Below are 25,564 nucleotides of genomic sequence, written 5' to 3'. Positions count from 1 at the left end.
TACCAATGTAACCGCCGTCCCTTGCGTAAAATCCATCGCTTGTACTCCGTAAGCACCCTTATTTTGCAAAAGTCGGGGTCTTGCCTCCCGTTTGTGGTTTGGAGATGCGACTAGGATCGTGACGAATCTTGTAGATAAAATCGACTATTACGTCGTTCTCTTGCACGCCCATTCCATTGAAATGTTTACGCACGGCGAGTGCCAGCTGGTCTTTGCTCTGGCGACGAGCTTGTCGGCGTCGGACCATCGTTGGAGAATGGATGCCGATGCCATTAGGCTGCGAAAGGATCCATTGGCAGTATGGGCTCGAGAATGAGCTTGGCGTGTTCAAGCGATGCTCGCGACGGTAGGCATGGAGGACATCTCGGTCAAACGAGGCCCAGTGCAGCTGGGAGGAAACAAGTTAGCATCTCGATGCGGAATCAGAGCGATCATGGTGTGGCAAGTGTTGCAAAATGGTTCGACAAATACTTGAGACTTGGAGCTGATTTTGTGAGAGAGAGCTACAGGGCGGCAGAATAAAGCAGATAGACCGACGATACAGTGTGTCAGGTATTCTTTAGCAGCCATTGTATGCTCTAAGTCTTCCAACCATCTAACAGGGGCGCGACCGTAGATCATGAGGGAACAGAGGGGGTTGACGAACACTAGGGGGAGAAGGCTCAGCTGGAGGTTGAGGGGGGGCAGCGGCCGTGGCATTTTGGACTTCGCGAAGGTGAGAATGGTTCTGTTGGCTGGCGTTGCGACGCATCTTCGTTGAGGTGTGGCCATTTCCACCCTTTTCCTTGGAATTGGGTGTGTCTGCCTTGTCGTCGTGATTGCGGGATGATTTTGCGGGAGGCATGATGGGCTGCTGAATGATTTGTCGATGTTGTTGAATTGACTCGTCGCGAGAAAATGAGAGGCTAATGGGAGGAGAAATTCGATCACATAATAGAATAGTAGGTAGTAGCAAAATGATCGACGGTTTGTGGGAGGAAATGAGAGGGGAGAAGAGTTGGCCGGAGTCGGTGCGTGATCACTTATTTTTCGGTGGATAGGTACTACCTCAGAGACCGCCTTACCAAGACTATCGCTGCGATAGCGCCCGAGGTAGCTGGCTGAGGTCGGGTGTTTCGCAAGTAGAAACCTCCACTACAAAAGCGGAATAGCCCCGCCCCTTTGGCGGTTGACTTCCATTCTACCGGGTTTTCAGAAGATTTGGGCGAGTCCCTGAAGGAATTTGGGCACTTTTCGCAACTTCCATTCTATCGATAGGGTATAATTGCCTAGATTTAGTCTTTGCGATCACAGCAAAGGTCTTTATATAGCGATACGACTCAATATGATGGAGTTATAAGGAAGGACATGTTTTAAGGTTACCATCTCTATGAAATGGCAGTCCAGTTCAGGCCAGTATACCTTAACTTGGATATTTAACAAAGAATGAAAACTTAAAAGAAACATAAACTTATAATGGCCATTCTTTTTTCGGTTTGGCTTTTCTTTATATTATTCTGGCCAGCCCTGAAGTGTCAAACTGACTCCCAAGATTCCTGGACAAGAATCAATCAACTACTAACCTTGGATTAGCATCCATATGTAGATCTCAGCATCAACAGAAAGAGGAAGAGATCAACTCTTGAAGTGCGGAAATAAATCACCCAAGAACCCTTCCAAACGTTCTGGACGGCAGTCATCCATTTGCCTTTTGGCCTTTACTGTTACCCGTTAGTGCAGGGGGCTTCCGTTGTTAAGGAAGCTCCATAAACTCAACGGTGCCCCTCATTGAAATATTCCGAAAGCGAAGAGGTGACGAAGGGGCTGAACTTGAGTTCGATATGAAAAGAGCCATGCTGTCAGGAGAAGCTTGTTTCATAAGACAAATATATGCTTGAGACACATTTCTAGGTCTTTGAGCATGTGTTTGAGACGTTTACTGCATCAATATGGTTGGACCAATGTCGCTCCCACTCGTCATCGTGAACTGATCGTGTGCCCAAAGTACCAAGACTTTCGTTCCATGATACAACAACCAAGTCTCAAGGATCAAGGTTCTACGGAGTATCTCCGAAGGACTCGACAGTCTGGAACTAATGAGCAGCCTTAACAGCGCATGGTAAATCTTGGAACGACAGCATCAACATATGATGACCCAGTGCGACAGCCTCAGTCTGCAGGTCATTGAGCGCAAAGGTCGTCACGAGACTCCCATATGCCGATTCTATGTGGGACCTGGTCCAGACTAAAAACCACCCCCACGCAACAAAGCTTGACTGCTGGTGATTCAAACCAACCCATCACTCGTCACTGGTACATCGCAGAGCGCGGCATCGTCCTAGTCTCAGTGATCGCCTTGGAACCGGAGATCTAGAAACCCCATCACTCCACTTTGTGATCCGGCCGCATGGAATACAGCGCTGTAACTACCGATCGATTCACATTGTCAACACGCAGGACCCTCAAATCATGTGGATAAAGTATCACTTTGGCTGATGACTGTGGTCGAAACCTCTCGATATCCTCTGCTATTGGGTTGTGATGAGTGCTAGTTCATGGAGGGTTGTTCCAGGGACCTGGCTTTCCAATTCTGGCTCACCGAATAGGCTGTTCAGACCCAACGGCTGCAGACTCAAGGATGAAAGGCTACTGCAACTTGCTAGAAGGATCACCGACGATGGCGTCTCGGTCGAGAGTGGTATACGTCGTACTCCGTCGTTGTTGGATCTATTGGCCGATGGTCGTGCATGTTGTCGTAATTCCAGCCTCACGAGGGGCAATCGATCAGACTCGATGACAAGAGACTCGACACGGTGTTGTGTGTTACCAGTTCATGCATGAGGCAAAATATCATGTCTTATGGGACGACATGGGCGATCCCGCCAGCTGGAACTCTGGGAGTATTGAGCAAGACGTTTGTAAAAGAAATTCGTGACACCATGTGTATATTCGAATGGATTGTTCACAGATAGGGCATCTCCAGGTGTAGGGATCTTCCCCGGACTCCAGGCCATAGCCTGCAGGTTACCTATAGCCTATCTCCTCCGCAATCCATTACGTTGATCTTGAGATTTCCATGAGTGAATGGAACTCAGCGCCTGCATGTTTCATGGCCAATAAAGAGTCCCTGAGATAAGGTCCAAGAGTTTGGACAAGGAGATGGCTAATTAGGGTCGCTTACATAGGGGAGGGACCTACATACCTGAGAAAATAGTTGCAGGCGGAGGTGATGCGAGCCAATACAATCCCCAGCCAGATGTATCAGCCGTTGTGGAGAAGCATCATTGCGAAAAACCCGGGGTTTTTTTTTTGTCAGGCGACCTGTTAGCGCCCAGAAAGTTGACGAGTCTCAAAAAGTGTCTTAATTTTGAGACATAAACAGCTTTGAGTACCTATTAGGATAGGTGTCATGTTGTAGTTGATGGGTTGCCATTATCACAAGTTTTGGTCGATTTCCTAGGAGCTAATGAACAAAAGCAGGCCTCTTTCTATTACTACGTTAAATTGACAATCAGTTTACAGAACGGGCCATTGAATCATCCTTGTTAGCATCCATTGTAATTGATATATGGTCGATGACATGACGACTGCAGCCTATGATCTTGATAGTGTCTCTATTAGATGTCGTAATTTCACAGCTTTTGGATTTGACTTATGGGAGTCTAGATAGCTTAATCTCCAGAATGCTTGATGAACCCAGTGACTGAAACATGATCAACAATACCAAGTTTTCTCTTGTTTATGTTTACGGTATCAAAAGCAAAGAGACAGAGAGACAAGAATAAGCTGGTGAATCATTGTTATACCCAATAGTCGATTCACGTTGTGGATCAATGATCGACAACCTTTATGTTGAAGATTGTCAGAGTTGAAACGGTTGACGAAAGTCTTTTTGCTACGATTCTCCAACTCGTGTAATCGAGGAGTCAGATTGCCGATGCCTCCTAATTAGAGCAGCATAGATAACATGAGCTCGGCTCGAGTTTAAAGGATTACGTACCGAGTATTGCTACCTCAGATACGCGTCCGTACTGGAGCGTTGGCCATCTCCCCACCCCGATATTCCGGGATGAAGCGCACTGCTCATGCCACCATTAAAGAGCTGATGACACGAAAGTGAGCCTAAGACGGCCCGCAGGCTAGCATCATCGCATCACGCAAGGGCTGGTGTACATAATAATGCCAGCGTGACAGCGCAAATGGGAGCCCGGAGTGGCCCGTGAGATGTCGGCTCCCATCTACCCAACTTGGCTTCGGGGTGAGTGGTCCGAGAGACCATGAGGCGCCATTCATTGTAAGCGGTTATTGGACGTGGTTTAGAATCCCAGGCTGGAGTTATGCCAGATTGGGTAAACATTGATTGATATTGGGGTCGATGAAGAAGTCATGTCCACCTCCTGAGCTGTAATGTTGGTTGGTCGGACCCATGAAATGTCTCACGAAATCGAACCAACAAGGCCTCGAGCCTTACGAATTATTTCTGGCCATGTCTGCTAAACGTACGTAACTAGAAAGTCACACTTGTTGGTGTCCATGCATGTCGCAATGGATCTCAGCTCTCGGTGAACTGCCAAGGTGCCGAGCCCAAGTGCTCACCTAAAGAAGTCCTCAGTGAAGAGATTGATCATGGATGCCCGGTCAAAATGTGAACAGACGTTATCACATCGACAAAGCGCGATATCCCTGTGCAGTCATCCTCCCCGGAGCAAGGGTCCTCACAACCTGGTATATGAGTTCGTACGTTGCTTGAAAGCCCTCACTTATGGAAGATTCCTCTGGGCTTTTACCAAGACTGGAGGAATCTACAGCACGCATTTTACCGTCTTGTATCTCTCCATGATCAGCAAAAGTCATCGGCAGGTCGGACATCAAAGATGTGAATGAGGCTGCGCTAGTAGTTTGTGCAGGGATATGGAGGTTGCATGGAGAGAGGCGAGGGTGGAGAAGCGAAGTGGAGGAGGAGACGGACGCTTTACCGAGAAGGCAAAGACATGGCACGAAAAGGGTTCAGGCTCATTTAGGATGGTGAGCGTGGATTGGACATTGGGAGACCCTTGTATCGTAATTCAGTGAAGGTGTCGAAGCCTCGAAGGTAGGATTTTGGTTATGCAATTTTGATGGGTGAGACTCAAGAGACTTGGACAGTTGAGGGGCTCCATCCTTTTTGTTAAAGTCAACGACCCCCCACTCTCTACCCGCACCCACGTTCCCCAGACCAAGCTCAGTCTTTTCTTCAGTTCCGTCCCGTCCATCCCACGCTTTTGCTCTGCAAATGAAGCTTTTGGTATAGCGACTACAGTCAGTACCTGTACTTGCTTCTTCTGGTACCCGAGACCCTTTGATATCTCGAGTACTGCACTCACTGCTTTGCTTTGCTTTGCTTTGCTTTTACTGAGCGTACCTGAACTCTTATTACTGTTTCTTATTTGTGGTGTAAGCCCGTTTCATCTCTGTTCCTGATTATCTCAGCCAGAAAAGTCACTCATCAACTCAGGTGTATCTTTGTCGAGTACCTCGCTCTCATCCTGTTGTTCCGTCTTCCGTTTCTCTCTTCTCTTACAACCCCCTCGGCTTCCAGCATCCTTCTGTCACACTTGTGTTGCGTTCGTTGCACATCCGCGAACCTCATTTCAAGGTCGGTAATTATATTACTTTCTCTACTCAATTCTCTCTCTCTCTCTCTCTGTTCACGCCTCATCTGCTCCTCTGCATCCTCATCCATGAACGGCGCCACTTCAGACAGCAAGGACCACACTCGGGCACGTCTACTTGTACCACGAAATCACCGCATACTTCGAATCGGATCATTGCATGTGAGCCACGAGAAAAACATGGAATTGTTGTTGTCTACCACTGGCTAGATCATATCCAATACTGGGCCCAACCCCTTTGTCTCCGTCCCTGCCGTATGTCGTTCGACTTTGCTCTGCCTGCAGGACGACGATGAATTATACCTTCTCGAAACACTTTGTTCAAGGATCATCCTGTCCCTCATCAGCCAAACCTTTCGTGTTCCTGTCGAACGTTAAACATAAATAAGCAACGACCTCTAGTCAACTCCGTCATATACAAAACAAGCCTGGTTACCTTATACAAAAGGAAGAAGCCTCACCCGGCGCCGCAACAACGCCTCGACCACTATCACGTCTGCATCTTATCTTCTCTCCACATCATGAGATATACAGGCCAGCCATACGACAACTCACAACGTTTAAATGACCAACTTTAAGATGGTCTCTCGGCATCACCCCGTCTCTGGTCTCCAGTCATGGTCCCACATCCCGGCCTTCCCCAAGTGTGATCCACCTCAATCAATAGCATCCTCCATATTAGCCGCAAAAACACGCGACACCCATTGTCTTTCGCTGCTAACATTAAGGAACCAGTTCAGCTCCAAATTGACCCCAAGATCAAGCCTGACTTTTTATTTGCGTGCCGATCTTTCGTTGTTTGCAACTCTTGGACGTACAAGTCACGCCAGCTCGACGACATCGATTTCCCTTTCGGTCATGCGTTGATTGCAATATCCTATTATTGCGTAGGGGTCCTAGAAGTAATTATACGATTTAATTCCGTCCAGTCCCACCTTCGCGAACCCCGGCCATCACGACCCCGCTATCCTCGGTGACAGACCCAACTGCCACACTTTGCGACTCTAGCGATTACCAACCGTCATCCTCGAGCCTTGGCCTACCACTGCCTGGCTGGTGGATTCTTAGCCTGTCGCTTTATAGCACGGCTCGACTTGTCTGAGTCTTTTTCCAAACACAAACATCGCATCGCCTTCACTTCATAGGCTTCCTATTACGGCATTGGGTATGGGCCTCCGTTATAACAAATAACGTGAAACCGACCCTTCCCATATCCCCGGTCAGCTCCGGCGCAATGGGAGCTCAAACTTTTTTGCCTCGCGACACTTCGGATCCTACAGGTCGCGGCCGAAGAAGAAGTCGCTCACCCGCAGATGACGGCGCGGACCAGGCTATAAAATCAGAAGGAAATCAAGATGGACCAAATGGCGCATCTTCCAACTCCGACGGCCCTGGCCCTGCCAGAAAACGAAGACGGAGCCGAAAGGGCCTGGACAAGAGATTTGAGTGTAGTGCTGAAGGGTGTGGGAAGAGTTATTCAAGAGCGGAACATCTGTATGTCTCGAGTTTGTGCGACACTTAGAGCTCCATGCTGACATATGACAGGTACCGGCATCAGCTTAACCATAACTCTAAACAGACCTACCACTGTACTTTTCCTAACTGCACACGGACTTTTGTCAGAGGAGATCTTCTCAAAAGGCATATGGACCGACATGCTGCAAAGGGCTCGCAACTCAACCAGAGAGATTCTATCATGGCACAATCCATAGCTCCGAGTCAATCAAACCAACAAGTTCAACCTCCTAATTTCAGTCGGAATAATTCTATCGATTACTCAAAGCACCAGCAAACGAATATGCCTTATCAGACACCACAAGTTCAAACTCCTAACCCATATTCGCCCATGAACAACACTCCAACAGGCATATACCCTAATGGAGCTCTGCCAAATGGAATGGATAGTTACATGTCCCCGACCCAGGGTTATGATAATCGTACGCCACAACTCAGCCAACCACAATCCCCTTCATTTCAGCAAAGGCCGTCTATGTCTGCCGGCAATACACCATTCAACATGATGTCTCCAATTGCGAATCAGCAAGGGTTCCCAAATCAACAGAATATGTCGCAGAATAATTTTGTCAGCCAGCAAAACGTTATGCCTATGACCCTCCCTCCGGCTCAGTACCCCAACGGACAAAATGCTGCCGTGGTTACTTCAGCGGAATACTCAGAGCCAGGAACCACGCAGCCTAGCGAGATGATGATGCTGGATCAGATGGCCATACCCGCAACTGTTCCTGTCTTCGGAGAGGGAGGCGATATGAACAAGTCACCCTACGTTGGGATGCCGGAGGACTTTATGGCTTACCTCTTCAATTCCCCCAGTCAAGCCATGACACCAGTGATGGGCCCCAACTACACCAAGTCAGTATTTCTTGAAACATAATGGAACTTGTACTAACTTGAAACTAGCTATGCGGAATTACAAGGAAATCAATTTAATATGAATCTTCTGGGCACAGACAGCAATTCACTTGGATACTTTCCAAGCGCTCCTCAGCAGGTAATGGCTGTCAACAACCTTCTTGATCAACAAGTTCCGGAAGCCACGATATCTGAGGAAAAGAGTCAAGAACTATTCGACTTTATCAAAGAGCGCTTCCATGACAACAAGCATGCTCCACCCGATCGTCAGTGGGCCGATCTGCTTGAAGGTGATCGATCAAACGGCGAGCATATGTTGAGTAAGAGAATGATGCAGGCTTACATCGGTTCTTATTGGTATCATTTCAGCGATCAGATGCCTATTCTTCACAAGCCTACTTTCTCTCCTGACAAGACACCGAACTTATTGCTCCTCGCGATGATGGCCATCGGAGGGGCTTGCCTCGACAGGACCCATGGACACAATGTGACGAGAGCAAGCGCCCAGCTCTCAAACTTTCTTGCCTGGCATCTTCGTTGGGACATCTTCATGGACGTTAGCTTCAGGCCGCCTGCTAAACTGTGGATCTTCCAGGCTTTGATTCTCCTTGAATTATACGAAAAGATGTTTGCGACAAGAGAGCTCCACGAACGGGCCCACATTCACCATGCGACCACTATCACTCTCATGCGACGAGGACGATCTCTGATCGGCAAATCTGCACTGGACTCTCCGCCAAACCCTCGTGACGTATCCAATGGGTCCCGGCAGTCCTCTACGTCCAGCTCGACAGGAACAGCTGATAAATGGTGGGAGCACTGGGTCACAAACGAGGCGACCCGGCGTGCAGCATTCGCGGCCTTCATTGTCGATTCCATCCATGCAACGATGTTTGGTCATTCTGCAGTCATGGTGGCTCATGAAATGCGACTGCCTCTTCCTTGTGACGAGTCTATGTGGCGAGCCGGAAGTAGTTCTGAAGTTTGGAGGATTGAATCAAACTTGATGTCAAATGGCATCAAGCCAACTTCATTCCTGGAGGGTCTCAAGAGAACTTTGAGTGGTCAGGATGTCCACACGACATCATTCGGCAGAACAGTGCTCATGACAGGCCTGTTGAGTGTCTCATGGCACATGCACCAGCGGGATCTTCAGGTCAATGTGCTGGGCGGTGGCATCATCCAGGCTCTTGGTGGTCGTGATCGGTGGCGGGCTACTCTCACTCGAGCATACGACACTTGGAAAGCTGATTTTGACAAGCATCTTGAACGAAGCGAAGCCGCTGACCCATATCGAGACAACGCTACTAAGAGGCAGGAGTTCAACGTCGTATTCGAAAGTCGCACGGTTTTGCATCATTTGGCACACATGGCCATGCATGCTGATATCGTGGATTGCCAAATGTTTGCACGAGCAAAGCGTCTACTTGGTCGAACGATTGGGCCTCAAGAGTTTAATAGTGCTCAAAGGCGAATCAAAGACCACTGGGCTCACTCCGCGAGGGCGAGAGATGCAGCCTTTTACGCTATCAAGTTCCTCTGCTCAGTGCTTGCTCCAGATCAAGTATCTGCAGCACATGCGGGCGGATACCACCTCGATGAGCCTTACGACGCCCGCGACGATGTTCTCCTGAATCGGCCTTGGGTGATGTACTTCGCTGCCCTGGTTGTGTGGAGTTATGGATTTGCGCTCGAGGGACCTTGTCCCAATATTCCGCTACCTACCACAAGGCACGAGAAGCTGCAGCATATGAGGAACTATTTTGTCAAATTCGGTGGCATCGACAGTCCAGGTGCACTACAAGGTAGATCAGGGGTCAACGCGAATACAGCTCTTCTCATGGTCCTCAAAGACACATTTCAGGTATGTTCTTGTAAGCTTCAAGGCTGAGTAGTGACTAACAAGCTTTCAGACAACACGTTGGGAATTGCTTCATGAAGGATCGGCTCTTTTAAGCAACTGCATTATCCTTAACCAAGGCGGAACAATTGATTAAGGCGACGGTACTCAGCTAGCTCCTTGTTTCTAGCAGGCGTAAACATGTTTGAGAGTTGCACGAGCTGCTGGGCTATGCCTATGACGGCAAGTGAACGATATTCCTTCTCCTTTGAAGGAGGATGAATGGCATTTACAACGGATCTAAAAGGATATTGGCGCATGGATGCAGAGGATTTACAATTGGTATGAGATATGATGGACTCAGAGCGGCATGGTTTACTTAGATGGAGTATGCGGCTTCTTGCTTTTGCATTTTAGAATACCCCAGTGTCGTTTTGCACAATATGTGTTAGTCAGTCATATACCATAGGAAGACCTTGCTATAGTAAGGGGTTCCCCGAGCTTTTGGCTTGGTCTTAACAATATGATGGTTTCAAGCGGAATGTCCTAAGAAAATTGCGCCAGTTGTTTGTGTAAAATCAAGTCATAGGTGAACGGACTCGTGAACTCATGAAATATTTTCCACTACAAATTCAAACGCCATTGTACCAAAATCAATCAGTTCAGAGCATGGCCATTTGCGAGACTTTCCTCTAAAGGTAAATTCGCATCGTGAAGTAGGGCCGTCAGTTCCTCTCCTGCTGCAGCCTCCATCTCTTCGTCATCCTCATCTTCATCTTCGTCATCTTCACCAGTGTACGGCATTTCTCCCTCCGGATCAGTCTCAGAGTCTATGTCAATCAGAGCGCCGTATGGCAAGAAGAAGTCGTTTGGCAGGAGGTCGTCCTCCAGGTTTGCGACTTGCGCGAGGGTCGCCCCCTTCCAGAAGGCCGTGGGACCGGCAGGTCCGTGAACATCGTAGTCACTGCACTCGGCATTAGTGGATTACTAGAAGGTGAGTGGTTGGTGCTATACCTATCGAACCAGTTTCCAACAACACCTCGAGCGGAGCGTACGCCTCCGATCTGAACACCCTCACTGCGCCAGCGCTCGACACCATGGAAGATTGAGAATGTTGTCCATCTCACCTCGCCTTCTTTTGTCAAACGAACAGTGCCTTTGACGTTGAATGTTCTCATGTTAGCTCTGGCGGAACCTTGCCAAGTTTACTTTTGGTAAGGGAGACACTCTACTTACCTCGGATATTTGAGTTGGCATTGTCATCAAAAGAATCGTCTAAAGAACGCGAAACACCACGAAAGTGAACTACTGGCAGCTCTTGGCCGTCCTCGGGGCCTGGTTCTTCTATAGATGTAACATTGACTTTCATCATAATAAGGCGAGTTGCTTCACCCACATCAAGTGGTGGGCGCGGCGCATCGGAGGTGACGAGTAGTTCGGGATCACCAAAGTTGAAAGCGAAAAAATCGCTATAATCAAGAAAACACACAATCTGAAACCTTATCTGTCAGCTTGGGTTTCATGAAGTAAGCAAATAGATACGGGAGTATCCTGGGGCCAACGAACGCGGTACCATGTGCCTGTGACTCCGTAAGGGTCGCGGGCCTCAAATGAAGTAATGTCACGAGGCGGAGGAGCCATAAAACTGTTTTGAAATGAACCCGAGAACGGGCTGTCCCAAACCTCTGCGAATATTCGTGCAATCTGGCGTCTTGCGCCAATGTTGTGGCCTAGAACAATGAGAATAGCCTCGACTTTTTCCCAGTCTACATTGAAAGTGCCATCGTCTTGGAACGGCCCCCATCCTGTGTTCTGAGTAAACTGACGTAAGTCGTAGACCTTGGAGCAAGCATAGGGATACGTCTTCATAGATCGGAGCCGGCCAACGTTGAGGATAGGCCTCGAATAAAGGCAGTGGAGATGGGCGCTCTTTTGCTGGAGAGTCCGGTAGCCGTCATCACATGAGGTGGGCGCAGAGACACTGTCTCGCGTGGGTTGACGGCGCAGGCGGTTGAAAAGCGATGAACCCTGGAGGAAGGCCTCGGCAGTGTCGTCTCGAGAGAAAAGACTTTGAAGGTGAGCGACATTGCGCGATGGCGCATGGGTCTTGGAGAGGTTGATGGCCTCGTCGTGAGATGGTGAAGCATTTTTGAGCAGACGAGTGACTGTGTCGTGTACAAATTCGAGCTCGGATTTCTACATGTCCATTAGATCTTACATCAACTGAAGCATGGATCTCTTATCTTGTCCTACCTCTGGGTTGTTGCATATACTTTCAAGCTTTACAAAGTCATGAATCTCTTGCTCGTAGTCAAGGCTTGGGTTACTTGGTTCATCCTGAACTGTTTGTTAGCATTTGTGAGAACCGTCAGGGAATACATACCAGCGTGTTTACATAGACATCTCGATATAATTTGTGGTTCCCTTTTGTTACTGTACGAAAGGCTGTACACACGCGGGGCAGTATAACAAGATCGGCCGGGGCTATCCACTGTAGTATGTGATGCAGTATTTCAGCTGGGAGCTGCAGAATCGGCGTCGCAGCGTTTGGAGCGTCCATGGTGTGAATAAAATCTTGTGGTTTGGTTGTGCTGTCTTTGAGAGAATACGAATCTATGAGATGAGGCTGCCATGTAATGACGATATAGAAAGGGTTCTGACGTTACTTCCGGCGGCGTGTAAATCGCATCGGACTTAAGGTAACGTGCGGAGCTTGGGCTAACCCGTCGTTCGGAAGCTTACCCTAGAGCGAAATCTACTTGATAGTACCTTATTCAACACCTAATTCTAGAATATATATTATGAAATGATTTATCTATGTCTTGTGTTTATCATGAGTTCCTCCTCTACATCCTAGCCTTAAGATCGTCATCTATATTTACTTTTCCATGCTCAGCTGTAGCTAGGAGAAGATTATCTGATCTCCTTCTCATACTTCCGTGCAGAGAGGCCAATTTCTTGCCGACTTGAGTGATCGAACACTCGATCAATACCTCGGTTCCAACGGGCACAGGTCGCATGTATGTGATGTTAAGTGTCCTGCTCACGCCCATATACTGCCAGAAGCCGGGTTTGTTCACCAAAGCAAGGGGTAATGTCGTACACCAGTCAAAGAGTGTGGCTGCGCAACCTCCGTGCAGGTTCTGTAGCCTGTTGCAATTATCGGGCTGAACTGTATATGAGAATACACATGATGGGTGAGGTCCTTCAGCATTGGTGGACACGAGCTGGAGATGAGGAATGAGGGTATTCATCCAATCCTAGGGTTGTTTATCGTCAACATCCCAAGATGCACACGAACAAGTGAGAAACTTACTCCTTGTTTAGAATGACCGTCATCATTTTGCGAAAGCTGTAACCAGGCTTTGACTCTTTCTTCTGGACTGCCCTCTTTCAAGGTCTTGCGGTGATCGTCTGTTGGTTTGGAGTCGGACATTTTGTTTGGTCTTTAATGTACAAGTTATTGCAAGGTAAGGTACCCAAGAGAGGCTGCAGTCTCGAATCAAGATGGATTATGAAATATGACAGCAAATGGCCTGAGCCTTCCAAAAAGATACAAAAGTAAAACCTGGGGTATCACAATGAAATTGACATCTGGCTTACCTTTACTTACCAGTTGACTGACTGACGATACCTCGGTCCGTTGTAAACGCTACCTAACCTTGATGCTGATTGTTCCCCGTTTCAGCCAATGACCCCAGAAGCCGAGGCACTTCCATCGGTCGGGCCAACCAGCCCGAGCTTGATGTTGTCGCATGGATGGATCCACTTTACCCGTTATCGCACCTGCACAGTACAGTACAGTAATCCGGGGTCACTAACAAATTGCCGCTCCACTGAAGATCTCCTGTCGCAGCTGATCTCCGTTCATCCTCAACCTTGAATTTATCACCGTTCATTGTCATTCCTTCACTCATCCTCCGCATCCTCCAGGCATATCCTAGAGGCAATGGAGTTTGTCACGGCCCTTCGGGGCACCTTCGACGAACAGAAGCCGTCTCTATTCGAAGTCCTTTCTGAGCAACAACTCAACGCCCTCCTCCCGCCGACCCTCCGCTACCTACTTACCATTGCGACGCATCGACACCCACGGTATCTTCTAAGGATACTAAACTCGTTCGATGAGATATATGCTGGTGTCATGCTGCTCGTTGAGCGGCATTACCTGCGCACCCGGGGCGGCTCCTTCACAGAGAACTTCTACGGCCTCAAGCGCGAAAAGGGCCTCCATGCCGAAGTGCCACGCGCGAGCATGTCATCGCCCGACATTGTGCGCGAGACATTGAAACTCACGACCCGGGACGTCTGGAAGAATCTTCTCGTCATCGTTGGAATCCCTTACCTGAAGCGGAAGCTTGACGAGAGCTACGAGGTGAATGCGCCAAGAGCTCTTCTCGGTGCGGCATACACGCGGATGCCAGATAACCCGACTCTTCGCGACCGATTCCTATACTATTACCGATGGTTCCTCAGGAACATATACCCGAGCGTCAATGCCGGCTATTACTTTGCCATGCTTGCTTTCAATCTGGCGTACCTCTTCGACGGGAGCAAGTACCACAGCCCTCTCTTGTGGCTGATAGGAACACGTATTCGAAGAATGTCGGGTGCAGATTATAAGGCCATTGAGGCTTTGACACAGACACCCGAGACAGGACACAGACCTGGGTGGCGGTCGTTGTTAAACCCCCGTGAGATGGGCCCACGGGTGTTGTCAAGCTTGTCGATTTTGCTACCGACAAGTATCTTTGCCCTCAAGTTTTTGGAATGGTGGTATCAGTCGGATTTTGCGAAGCAACTTTCACGAAAAGCGACTGAAAGTGTTGATTTGCCCCCGCCTGTGATTTCGGCAGATGGCAAGGGAGGCTCCGGCAAGAAGAAGCCAGAAGTGAAGAAAGAGGAGTCCAACGAGGGAGATTCAATCCCTTCAGCAGAAGATGCACCCATCGCCACTCCCTCGTTGCTCCCTGTCTACACGATTCCATTTCCCAGCGATTCGGCATTGTGCCCTATTTGCGTCGATGAGATCGTCACTCCAACAGCCTGTCAAACCGGCGTCGTCTATTGCTATACGTGTATCCACAAATGGATCGAGGGCCAACATCAGAAACAAGAGGATTTTATGGAGTCACGCGAGGGCAAGTGGGAGAGTGGTCAAGGGAGATGCGCAGTGACAGGCAGAAGGGTTCTGGGTGGAACTGAAGGCTTAAGGCGGATAATGGTATAGAAGTTGACATTTACAGTATAAGTTACTGCATGCGTCGAGTTGGAGATTTTCAAAGTGTTGGCGTGCAATTTTCGATACCCAGGAGACTTGGATGTCTCACCCTTTTAATTGAAGCAGCTTCACTAAATCTTATTGCGATCCATTATCGCAATTGCATCTCTCGGCTTTGGAATGCATGCGCGTCTCCATGTTTCACTCAACGTCTGATTTACCTGTGTCGACACGCTATATCAACGCCAACCGCTCAATGTCTCACTTTAATCTCCGCCGCCGTGAGGCGATTCAGAGGCCAGCCACACTCTGGCCGGAGAGTCAATGAAATGGAATGTATACGATGGCGCACAAAGAGATCAACGTCATGCTCCCCAAGGCGAAATGCGACCCCAGCCTGCAGAAAATGCACAGGTGATGGAAAGCATTGCATTCTCTCCAACTTGCCCCTCGTGATGCTATTGGCTCAGCATAGAATCTCGTGGTGTCTTAGGACAGCGTCACAACTTCTTGACTACCTCGAATGCGTATGCTTTCAGACGTTTGCCAACCACTACCGAATTCCATATGCGGGTGGTGCTCGCCGTGTAAGGCAATGGACCGTAAAGAATTTAAAGACGAACTGCTGCCCGCGGCTTTTCGAGATGAAACGACTCACCCTCTTCAGACAACTCTTATACTTTTGTCTTTTGTCCTCATATCCGTCGTGAACTGCGATGGCATACTCATTAACCACCTCCTTCTTAGGAGACTCTCTCATCTCTGGTTTCGACTGGTTCAATGGCCGTGATCCTTCGAATGGATTCGTACAGTGAGAACGACTCATCCGTCTCAGGCTTCTTTCGTTACTGACACTATAACAGATATCAAGACCTAGAGGGTGCCGAGCAATATGGCTTATACTCTGTGGATCCTTTCAGCAATACCGTTCGACTTAGACCTGACTCCGCTCGGAAATTTGGTCTGAACGAAGGAAGACCTAGTGTTCGACTTGAAAGCAAGGAATCCTATCAGTATGGATTGTTCATCGCAGATTTCCAACACATGCCTATTTCACAATGTGGTACTTGGCCAGCCTGTATGATCCTCCAAACTATCCCTCGGGTAGAAGATGAACTAACGTGGTGAATGTAGTCTGGGCATACGGTGCCAACTGGCCCAACAATGGCGAAGTTGATATCCTTGAGGGCGCCAACTTGGCTTACACTAATATCATGTCTGCACACACGGCCGATGGCTGCATGCTAGACCCCGCAGACTCGAATCTCTTCTCTGGAAACCCCCAGAGCTTGGACTGTGCTGTTGGTACAGACAATGTTGGATGTGGCTTCACCCCGCCCGCAAGTGACACTTCCTCTTACGGTGATGGCTTCAACGCTGTCGGCGGTGGTGTCTATGCAATGGAATGGGACTCAGAGTACATCTCGATCTGGCACTTCCCACGAGGCGCAATTCCGGCTGATATCGAAGCCAAACGACCTGATCCTAAGAAATGGGGACTTCCTCAGAGTCTGTTTGGAGGTTCAAAGTGCAACGTTGACGAGTATTTCAACAATATGAGGATTGTTCTGAACATTGTAAGTGGTTCCCACGATAAATAACTGAGGATCTTGAACTAACTGATTTGTCTAGAACTTCTGTGGCGATTATGGCGAGGGAACTTGGGGAAGTTCTGAAACTTGCCGAGCTCTTGCCCCAACTTGCCGTGAATATGTTGCAAACAACCCTCTGGATTTCCAAGACGCCTATTTTGATGTTAGCTACATTGATGTCTACACTCGCCTGGGAGGAGACGCCCCGCCTGTTGTCCCATCGTCAACCAGTGAAGCACCTACAGATATCTCCATCCCTTCAGCTAGCACTCCTGGGCCCAACACTCCAATCTCAGGGAACACTAGATTCCCCAACAGCACCGCCATCATCACTCGTCCCCGGCCCAAGGAAGGCGAATCCACAACAGCAGAGCCCACAACTACAACAACATTGACAGGTATCTCTTCTGTCGAGGTCACAATTCCTGGCTCTGGAACCAATAGTGCAACTGTTAGCTCTCTTCCTGTTGCTACAGGTGGAAGCTCAGCCAACCCAGCTAAGATTGATGATTATGCATATCTTGGTTGTTTCGGATCGCAGACTGGTTTCCAGACTTTCAATGAGAAAGCTGAGAGCGACGATATGACCATTGAGAAGTGCATCGAAGCTTGTAACGGCCTGACTTATATCGGTCTTTTTGAAGGGTGAGTGGCTCAAATCGAAACGCAAAGCAACATTCAACTGACTGTTTCTATAGAACCTGCTATTGCGCCTCTAAGCTTGACGCCGATACCCGTGCTTTGCGCAACGAGTCTTCATGCAATCGCCCTTGTCCTGGAAACGACGATCAATTTTGTGGTGGTATGGTCTCTCAAAGGTCTAAACGAAGCATTCCTCTCCGCCGAGACGCTCCCAACAACATCCTACTCACAGTGTATGCCGACCTCAGCGACGCTGGACAGCCTGATGTCCCACCTGGCATGGGCCCCGGTGTTGATGGAACTGCCGCTGCCAGTGGTTCATCGAGTCCAACTGGTGGAAGTGGTCAAGGCAGCTCGCCTGCTAATGGAGGAGATGGCTCGAATGGATCAGGGAGCCAAGCAGGAGGATCTGCTCAAGAAACTGCGAATGGACAAGCTGGCTCAGGCGATGACTTGCCCGCGGCTACTAATAACAGAGTGGTTGCCGACACTGCTACAGTCACCGACGTTGTAGCTGGTACTGATGCGGACGCTGTGGTTTTCAGCACTTTGTCTGATGGCGAAGTTATTGAAGCAACACAAGCTATCCCCGACACAGTTGTCACAAGCACGATCACTTTCTTCACAGTGCTCCCAACGAACCCCGGATCACTTGTACCTCAAGAAAGTATCGTCACCATGAGTTACTCACTGTGTGACTACTGTGATACTCCCACCTTGATTCAGCCAGCAATGGCTACCAAGGTCGTCGAATGTGACGGCTGTGGTATAAATGGCGAAAACACAGTCACATTGACTGTGCCCGTCCATGTCACCGTCACCGTCACTGGCGCTGGTACAAATGCAACCCAAGAAACCGGCAATGCGGCTGCAGGAGTCGTCCCAGATCAGACACGAGAGATTCCTCCTATTGTGCCTACCGGAATGGGAAGCAATGCAAATGCTGGTCCTGAAGTAACGACGATCGTGATAACATACTTGACAACCCAACTGGTCACATATGGCACGGAAACGAACACCGTCTCTACCGAGACAAGAACCTTGCGACGCACGGTTGTCCTTACTGTATCAGACATTGAGACGATGAGTATTCTACCTGTACCGTCTCCTGGAAGGCCAAACACTCCGATTTCCCATGCTACACCAACACCGGGCGCGTCGGGTGCGCCAGCCGTGGTTTCCAGTGCCTCATCGAGAGTCGATGACTTCTTTGTTTACTTTGCGATTGTGGCCATGGCAATTCTTGCCTTGTCTCTTTAGGCGCCCTTGGTGTTGATTTGATATTTTTTTTCATCCGTTCTTCTCTTCATGAGGACCTAATACCGGAAATGTACAGGATATACAAAAACATAGACATGTTTGATTATGGTTGGAAAGGGTACATGTTTGTTCAACTACGATAGTCGATATTCCTTTTGTTTGTCACGACATATTAGAGCTTAATGCACGATAATACCAATAAGATGATATTTCAAATATTTCCACTCAGTTCCCGGGGGCTATAGGTGATTCTGAGGTGAAAACATACCTTATATATACTTAAACTTGTTTGCTTGGTCTTTCAAATTTCAACAACAACTGCCCTACTCTTGACTTTGCCCGAGTTGCCATTCATCTGCGCAGCATTTACCATGAGACTACCATTGTTACTTCCAGGACCTGACATGAGCCACTTCCAAGCCACGCTATGGAGGCCTTGGGCTACAAGACGCAGATAATCCAGCCACGCCTCGTTAGGGATGAAGTCTCGGATCAGACCGCGGCGAGGCCGTGACATGATACGTTCGTAAGTCTCCTGGAAGGTGTCGAAAAAGGCTGATTCTGTACCGTAGCCAAAGTGAACGTGGCCGAAGACATGGAGACGAGGCTTTACGCGCCAAACTTCACGGAGGAGATTGCTGTCCCCGAGACCAAGATCAAGATGATGTTTCTAACAGTATGTAAGTTGAAAAGTTGCCACATTCGAACAGGAGAGCTTACCGGAGGGCAATGGGTGATAAGAATGTCGGTTTGCGGAGGTACCTTGCTCAACCAAGGGTGTTTATCTTGAGTGTATTGGAAGCTGAAAGCATCATTCTGTTAGTTATCACGGTATAGCTGTAACTTTTATGGACTTACGCAAACTCCTTGGGACCAATGTTTGGAATATCAGGAACACCAAAGATATTGACGGTTCGACCCTTTATCTTTTGCACAGTCAAGCCGCTCTCAAGATAATGAAGGCCCTCCACGTTAGGCTTAGCACCCGAGCGCGCATCTTCCTCAAGTCGACTCTTGGTGTCGAACCAACTGTCGTGGTTACCTGCAACGACGACCTTGACAGGATGAGGCTGTTCCCGAAGCCAGTCAAGCTGTTTCTGAATATCTTCTACGGTGCCGGAATCTGTAAGATCTCCTGCATGAATGAGAATGTCACCGTTAGGAATGTCGACTTTGAGATCGTGTGTATCAGAGATGCAGACGACGCGAATGGCGGGCTTGTCACGCGGTGGGTGAAAGGGTCGACCGCGGAGGAGGAGCACAGCGTGGTAGAAGAGGAAAGCAAGATATGTTAAAGGTGATGAGATGAGATTGTCGAGGAGAGTCATGGGCTCCCATTGATTCCGGCGACGAAGGCCTATACAGGAGAGGAGGCCCATGATGGGCGTGTATGAGGTCAGGGAGTTTGAGCTGGAAGAGTTGAGAATGAGTGTTCAATTAGACAAGAGGAGCAAACTGAGATGTCTCAGTAACTGAATGAGTGAGTGGAGAGCTATAGCTAGGTGGTGATGGGCTGTAGCTGTGATACCTCAAGGCAAGAATAGGTAGTGTGGAGTGACCATACAAGTAAGAGCTAGGTAGGTAGGTAGCTATGAGCCATGAGCTGTGGGCGGTGGTGACGAAAGCTCCAGCTATAAACGACCCCACAGTGACGCTAACTTGACAGCACCCATCCCTACCTACCTCTCTCTACCTTACTCATGGCCATGAGAAAATGTTACAGGAGGTTACAATCTACGATTTAGACAAAAAGTATCGAGTGTTAATATCGAAATTGATGACTGAAGACCATTGACATTGAGCCTCTTCATAAATCATTCTTTCATTGAAAAGTTCCAAGGCGCACCCACAACTAAAGGTCGTCATAGTGAGCCAACTCTTGGACATGTGAAGGCCATCGACATGCTCCAAGCTAGAGTTACCTTCATACCTTAGTACAATAACCTCTCAAGCAAGTTGTGGTAGATGTACGAGAGTATCGAAGAAGAGCAACGGTATACTCAATTACCTTAGGTAGTATATATAATTTCAGTGGATAGCATCATATAAAACCAAGGTAATTAATTCTATCATATCCTTGCCATGCATCATATCTTGGCCAAAATGTGAGGTGACGTCGCCTAATGTGCCAATCTCCCCACTACCTTACAGCAGCACAGTGAAAGTGAGCTGCAAAGCTGAAGCTCCCCTCAGCTGGGCTAGGATCTTAATAAAAGCTTGTTTCTCCAACCTTTTACAGTGCCCATCGTCATCGACCCAACCTCATTGGGTTGGATGCCTCAATACACTGCATATCAGTATTCATATCCCTGCCCTGCCCTGCTTTGTTCTTTTGTCTCATCTTGTCTTGTCTCGTTTCTGTGTCGATAACCTCTTCCCCTCCTCTTTTGCTTCTCTTCCTTCAACATCTCCTCTAGGTTATAGCATATGGTCAACCTCTGCTAAATATGTCCAATCTAAAGGACCTGTACAGCCAATCTGGCGATGAGAGTCAGACAAGCAACTTTGGGTCAGCACGAGACAAGTATTCAATCGAGCAGAACTAACACAATGCAGCGTCGACTTTGTCATTCACTACAAGGTCCCTCCCTCAGGTAAGAATACTCTTCAATGACCCTTGCGCAACTAACACGTCATAGAACGCGCAGAAGCTGAAGCCGGCTTTGTCCAGCTCATCCAGGCCCTCACCACCGTTGGTCTGGCCACCGAAGTTCGTCACGGCGACAACAACTCCCTCCTCGTCTTTGTCAAAGTTGCTTCCCCCGATCTCTTCGCGAAGCAAGTCTACCGCGCCCGCCTTGCCGACTGGCTGCACGGCGTTCGAGTCTCGGCCCCCCATAGCGACGTTAAACAAGCCCTTCAGGATGAGCCCGTGGTTGAAGCCGAGCGCCTGCGCTTGATCTACCTCATGATAACGAAGCCGCGTAACGAAGGTGGTGCTGGAATTACTCCGTCCAATGCCAAATGGAAGTACGTTGAGTCCATTTTTCCTCTGCACAGTCACAAATTCAACAAGGATTGGATCAAGAAATGGAGCAGCAAGTATATCCTGGAGCAGAGCGACATCGACGACATTCGAGACAAGTTTGGTGAAAGCGTTGCCTTCTACTTCGCCTTCCTGCGATCCTACTTCCGCTTCCTCGTCATCCCCTCTGGTTTCGGCTTTGTCGCATGGCTTCTGCTCGGACAATTCTCTTTCCTCTATGCCCTGCTCTGCGGTCTCTGGTCTGTCGTTTTTCTCGAGTACTGGAAGAAGCAAGAGGTCGACCTTGCCGTGCAATGGGGTGTCCGGGGTGTTTCCAGTATCCAGCAGGCGAGACCTGAGTTTGAGTGGGATCGCGAAGCTGAGGACCCTGTCACTGGCGAAGTTGTTAAGGTGTATGAGCCCATGAAGCGCATTAAGACTCAATTGCTTCAAATCCCCTTTGCTCTGGCCTGTGTTATTGCTTTAGGCGCTTTGATTGTGACCTGCAACTCCCTTGAGGTCTTCATCAATGAAGTCTACAATGGTCCTGGCAAGCAGTATCTGGTAAGTTGACCCGAATACTCTCACTAACATGACTGACTGGTTACTAGGGCTTCTTGCCAACCATTCTTCTGGTTCTGGGTACTCCAACTATCTCCAGCCTGCTCATGAGCGCTGCTGAGAAATTGAATTCAATGGAGAACTATGCTACTGTTGATGGTGAGGATATTGGACTTTCGACCGTAAGCGAAGCTAACCTCTGTAGCCCATGATGCTGCTCTCATCCAAAAACAATTCGTCCTCAACTTCATGACCTCTTACATGGCTCTTTTCTTCACAGCTTTCGTCTACATTCCCTTTGGCCATGTCTTGGTACCTTTCCTCGAATTCTGGAGAAAGACTGCCCAGGTTGTCACATTCAGCGAGAAGCCGCTTCCGACAAGGGAATTTCAGATAAACCCTGCTCGCATCAGCAACCAAATGTTTTATTTCACAGTCACCGCTCAGATCGTGAACTTTGCTACCGAGGTTGTGGTACCCTACCTCAAGCGAGAGGCGCTCCAGAAAGCCAAGGCCCTCAAGTCCCAGCCAAAGGTTCAAGACGATCACGAGGAGGAAGCCGAGTTCCTTGAGCGTGTACGAAAGGAGAGTGCTCTCGAGACGTACGATGTCTCGGGAGACTACCGTGAGATGGTCATGCAGTTCGGTAAGCTGACGTTGGAAATGTTTGTGAAACTCAATATCTGACCTCGGGCATAGGTTATGTCTCCATGTTCTCGGTCGCTTGGCCACTTGCAGCTTGCTGTTTCCTCGTCAACAACTGGGTTGAGTTGAGATCCGATGCCCTCAAGATTGCCACCAGCAGCCGACGACCAATCCCGTGGCGAACCGACTCAATCGGGCCCTGGTTGACCGCACTGAGCTTTATTTCTTGGCTCGGGAGTATCACTAGCTCTGCTATTGTGTACTTGTGCAGCGGCGCTCGAGGTAACGGAAACCATGGTGAACCATCGCCTCTCAAGGCTTGGGGTTTGCTGCTTAGCATTCTTTTGGCTGAGCATTTCTATCTGGTTGTCCAATTGGCGGTCCGCTTTGTTCTCAGCAAGTTGGACAGCCCAGGCGTGCAGAAGGAGCGCAAGGAGCGTTTCCTGATGAAGAGGAAGCTTCTCGAAGAGAACATTGGTCAAGGTGCATCGGAAGAGTCTTCGGTTCCAGGCATTGATCACAGTGAGAAGATTACCCGCGAAGCTTTGGAGGAGGAGGCCCGACAAACTTCCATCCGAGGTCACGGAACGCCCGAGGACACGTAAGTGGACTTGAAATGATATTTCGATGCGTACTGATGAATTTCACAGGTTCTGGCAACGCCAGAGAGGTATGAATGAGACCATTGATGTCGGACGCAGAATGATTGAGCAGCAGGTAAGTCTTGGATGATTCACGATTCACGACTGAGAATTAGCTAACCATTTATATAGAAAGCTGCCTCGGAAAAGAACGGAAAGGCCAAATCTGCTGTGCCAAGTATGAAGGCCGCCTGAAGTGGGTTGAAAACTGAGGCCTGGAGAAAAATGGGATAGCATACGGAGGATGGAAAGAGATTGGCAAGATGGACTGATGGTTATGGTAAACGAACGGTTATGAGCTCACGATTGGTATGGTTTGGAAGAGATTACATTGCTTTGCTGGTGAAAGGAGTGCTTTCCCGTTCAATTGAAAGTCTTTCTCGCCTGCATCATCTTATCATTTCCTTCTACTCCGTACCATGACGAAGAATGAAGATCAAAATAGGCAGACACGTGCCACAGGAGCGCCAAGGCGAGGCATTCATGATACAGAGGGCCGCTAACGCACGTGTGTCACTCTAACGGGGCGGAGGCTGTGCCGCATCAAGAAGATCACTTCCTTGACAACGCCGCAGCTGAAAATTCTAGAGCAATGAAGTGAGTTGCAGAGCAAGACAATTGGGAAGAGGCTTGGGTGCCTTGTTTGATCGACTTGAATCTACAGTATCGTATCGGGAGGGTGGTCGGGCATTGGCTATGAGAAGCCAGTTTGCTGGGCGATCATGACAGCAATGATACTTGATATGAACTTATCGACGCTGTGATTGTGTTCTAGAAGATATTGTTCACAAACTTTAGGTTGCTCCCGTCATAAGTTAGTAGCCCATGTCTCAGATCACCCACAGTAAGGCTAACTAGGCTATCATGAGATGCAGTTTGCCTTGATGATATCCATTCGAATGGATTAAAGCCTGGAATGATCAGCGCTGTCAGGACCATATCCGGGCCTGCATTGTTTCTTGACCCCATTCCATGATCGCCGTGGTCCACATTATGTACAAACATGGTGAATTGCTTGCAAGACAAGGGGACAAAGCAGGGACAAAGGAATATCGGTAATCTGATCGTTCGTTGTGTTACTAACTCCGCTATACGAGACTCTGAACCTCCAATCTGCACACACTGGCTGTCCTGTCGCTGCTCTGGTAACTTGGTCTGTTCAGTACGGTACCTGACTACTGCCTCGGCTTCATCAGTTCTGACCCAAAGGAGCTCTCGGTCAAGATGTCTTGTTCTGACTAGTCATATATTTCCCCTGGCTATCATGACTAAACTTTACCGAGAGCATCGACCGAGCAGAATTTGATTAAAAAATCCCACTGCTAGAGGTCATAGTTACTTAGTGAGTGAGTATGATAATCTGGTGCATGAGGCCGTAGAGAGTCCCCCCCCAATCCCGTTGCGTAGATCCGTCAACGTGGGCAGCGGCAAGTGGAGCAACTCCGCCTTTCTATCGTTCTGAAGGGAAGGAGCCCCATGTCATGTCTTCTCGAACCCCCGCTAGTTAGTTCCATCCAACTCGCCCGTCTCTTCAAGTCAACTCTCTCAAGACAACAATTGCTTCGAGAGCCCAGAAAACAAGTCCCTAATGCTCGGGCGACCCCTAACTACTCGCACTAGATCGTCGGGGATGGAACCATTTCCCACTGCACTCACCGGGGCCCGGCTTCCGGTCGGCCTATCATGTAGTACATACACGCATCTATCTCTCAAGCCGCATGACACCAGACAGCCCAGCCCCATATCGCCCTATGAGCAACAAAGAAGGGCCCTAGTCTAGGTCTAGGAATATCACTGACTGCAACCTACTGCACTGCTGTCGATTCAAGCTCTCAGCTCAAGTGGGTGCTAGTGTGTGCCCTGGTGATAGCCCAGCCAGGCCATTATGTATGCTAGTAGGCCGTGCCATGGTCATGGTCATGGTCATGGCCATGGTAATCCTATAGATGCAGCATCCCCATGTTGGTTCCCTTCTTCTTCCTCTTCTTTCAACCTTAGTTCCCAAATTTAGTCGCTTCATGACCGTTGCGGTTGCCTTACCCAATTCCACCCTGTCGTGTGATGATCCCCCTCCTCATTCTTTCGGCCCCCCATTTTCGGCCCTCATATTGACTTACACGCCCACCTCATTCATTGTCACATACTCTTTCACCACAACATCCCTTCCCGAAGTTCCAGTCAACCTCTCCACGAGTTTTGA

General features: G+C 48.8%; 8 protein-coding genes across 15 annotated transcripts; 4 read left to right on the top strand and 4 right to left on the bottom strand.

The window, feature by feature from the left end:
* Positions 1 to 58: 58 nt before the first annotated feature.
* FVEG_06379 (hypothetical protein) lies at positions 59 to 844 on the bottom strand (the record flags this gene model as incomplete). The annotated part of the gene is made up of 2 exons (XM_018894743.1): positions 59 to 388; positions 647 to 844. The coding sequence occupies 2 exons, from the start codon at positions 842 to 844 to the stop codon at positions 59 to 61; spliced, it is 528 nt and encodes a 175-aa protein (XP_018751868.1).
* A 3,921-nt stretch (positions 845 to 4,765) lies between these two features.
* Positions 4,766 to 10,489, top strand: FVEG_06378 (hypothetical protein). 5 transcript variants are annotated; one of them, XM_018894739.1, is made up of 6 exons: positions 4,766 to 5,412; positions 5,474 to 5,614; positions 6,366 to 7,124; positions 7,176 to 8,000; positions 8,049 to 9,864; positions 9,914 to 10,489. In XM_018894739.1, the coding sequence occupies exons 3-6, from the start codon at positions 6,865 to 6,867 to the stop codon at positions 9,995 to 9,997; spliced, it is 2,985 nt and encodes a 994-aa protein (XP_018751864.1). In that variant the 5' UTR covers positions 4,766 to 5,412; positions 5,474 to 5,614; positions 6,366 to 6,864; the 3' UTR covers positions 9,998 to 10,489. The 5 variants fall into 5 exon arrangements, with proteins under 5 accessions (XP_018751864.1, XP_018751866.1, XP_018751863.1 ...); XM_018894741.1 differs by having other exon boundaries at positions 6,366 to 8,000; XM_018894738.1 differs by having other exon boundaries at positions 4,766 to 5,614.
* On the bottom strand, positions 10,349 to 12,491 carry FVEG_06377 (hypothetical protein). 3 transcript variants are annotated; one of them, XM_018894735.1, is made up of 6 exons: positions 12,224 to 12,491; positions 12,094 to 12,177; positions 11,407 to 12,036; positions 11,077 to 11,332; positions 10,855 to 10,996; positions 10,349 to 10,804 (listed from the first exon to the last, which is right to left on the bottom strand). In XM_018894735.1, exons 1-6 carry the CDS (start codon positions 12,398 to 12,400, stop codon positions 10,498 to 10,500), a joined length of 1,596 nt encoding a protein of 531 aa, XP_018751860.1. In that variant the 5' UTR covers positions 12,401 to 12,491; the 3' UTR covers positions 10,349 to 10,497. The 3 variants fall into 3 exon arrangements, with proteins under 3 accessions (XP_018751860.1, XP_018751862.1, XP_018751861.1); XM_018894736.1 differs by having other exon boundaries at positions 10,416 to 10,804; positions 11,077 to 11,339; positions 11,414 to 12,036; positions 12,224 to 12,465; XM_018894737.1 differs by having other exon boundaries at positions 10,397 to 10,804; positions 10,855 to 11,332; positions 12,224 to 12,467.
* A 95-nt stretch (positions 12,492 to 12,586) lies between these two features.
* FVEG_15847 (hypothetical protein) lies at positions 12,587 to 15,125 on the bottom strand. The gene is made up of 2 exons (XM_018905073.1): positions 13,157 to 15,125; positions 12,587 to 13,100 (listed from the first exon to the last, which is right to left on the bottom strand). Exons 1-2 carry the CDS (start codon positions 13,274 to 13,276, stop codon positions 12,687 to 12,689), a joined length of 534 nt encoding a protein of 177 aa, XP_018751858.1. The 5' UTR covers positions 13,277 to 15,125; the 3' UTR covers positions 12,587 to 12,686.
* On the top strand, positions 13,790 to 15,067 carry FVEG_06376 (hypothetical protein; the record flags this gene model as incomplete). The annotated part of the gene is made up of 1 exon (XM_018894734.1): positions 13,790 to 15,067. The coding sequence occupies one exon, from the start codon at positions 13,790 to 13,792 to the stop codon at positions 15,065 to 15,067; it is 1,278 nt and encodes a 425-aa protein (XP_018751859.1).
* A 649-nt stretch (positions 15,126 to 15,774) lies between the features above and the next one.
* Positions 15,775 to 18,552, top strand: FVEG_06375 (hypothetical protein; the record flags this gene model as incomplete). The annotated part of the gene is made up of 5 exons (XM_018894733.1): positions 15,775 to 15,869; positions 15,922 to 16,136; positions 16,193 to 16,635; positions 16,691 to 17,295; positions 17,349 to 18,552. The coding sequence occupies 5 exons, from the start codon at positions 15,775 to 15,777 to the stop codon at positions 18,550 to 18,552; spliced, it is 2,562 nt and encodes an 853-aa protein (XP_018751857.1).
* A 179-nt stretch (positions 18,553 to 18,731) lies between these two features.
* On the bottom strand, positions 18,732 to 20,584 carry FVEG_06374 (hypothetical protein). The gene is made up of 3 exons (XM_018894732.1): positions 19,411 to 20,584; positions 19,273 to 19,354; positions 18,732 to 19,222 (listed from the first exon to the last, which is right to left on the bottom strand). Exons 1-3 carry the CDS (start codon positions 19,929 to 19,931, stop codon positions 18,854 to 18,856), a joined length of 972 nt encoding a protein of 323 aa, XP_018751856.1. The 5' UTR covers positions 19,932 to 20,584; the 3' UTR covers positions 18,732 to 18,853.
* Positions 20,585 to 20,901: 317 nt separating this feature from the next.
* FVEG_06373 (hypothetical protein) lies at positions 20,902 to 23,559 on the top strand (the record flags this gene model as incomplete). Of its 2 annotated transcripts, XM_018894730.1 has the most annotated exons (8): positions 20,902 to 21,061; positions 21,109 to 21,146; positions 21,192 to 22,081; positions 22,129 to 22,237; positions 22,284 to 22,724; positions 22,778 to 23,324; positions 23,374 to 23,440; positions 23,497 to 23,559. In XM_018894730.1, the coding sequence occupies exons 1-8, from the start codon at positions 21,000 to 21,002 to the stop codon at positions 23,557 to 23,559; spliced, it is 2,217 nt and encodes a 738-aa protein (XP_018751854.1). In that variant the 5' UTR covers positions 20,902 to 20,999. The 2 variants fall into 2 exon arrangements, with proteins under 2 accessions (XP_018751854.1, XP_018751855.1); XM_018894731.1 differs by having other exon boundaries at positions 20,902 to 21,146.
* Positions 23,560 to 25,564: the final 2,005 nt, after the last annotated feature.

The sequence above is a fragment of the Fusarium verticillioides genome, chromosome 2, assembly GCF_000149555.1.
Source record: "Fusarium verticillioides 7600 chromosome 2, whole genome shotgun sequence".
In the NCBI taxonomy this organism is placed as follows: domain Eukaryota; kingdom Fungi; phylum Ascomycota; class Sordariomycetes; order Hypocreales; family Nectriaceae; genus Fusarium; species Fusarium verticillioides.
This window is presented reverse-complemented; position numbering and strand designations above follow the sequence as displayed.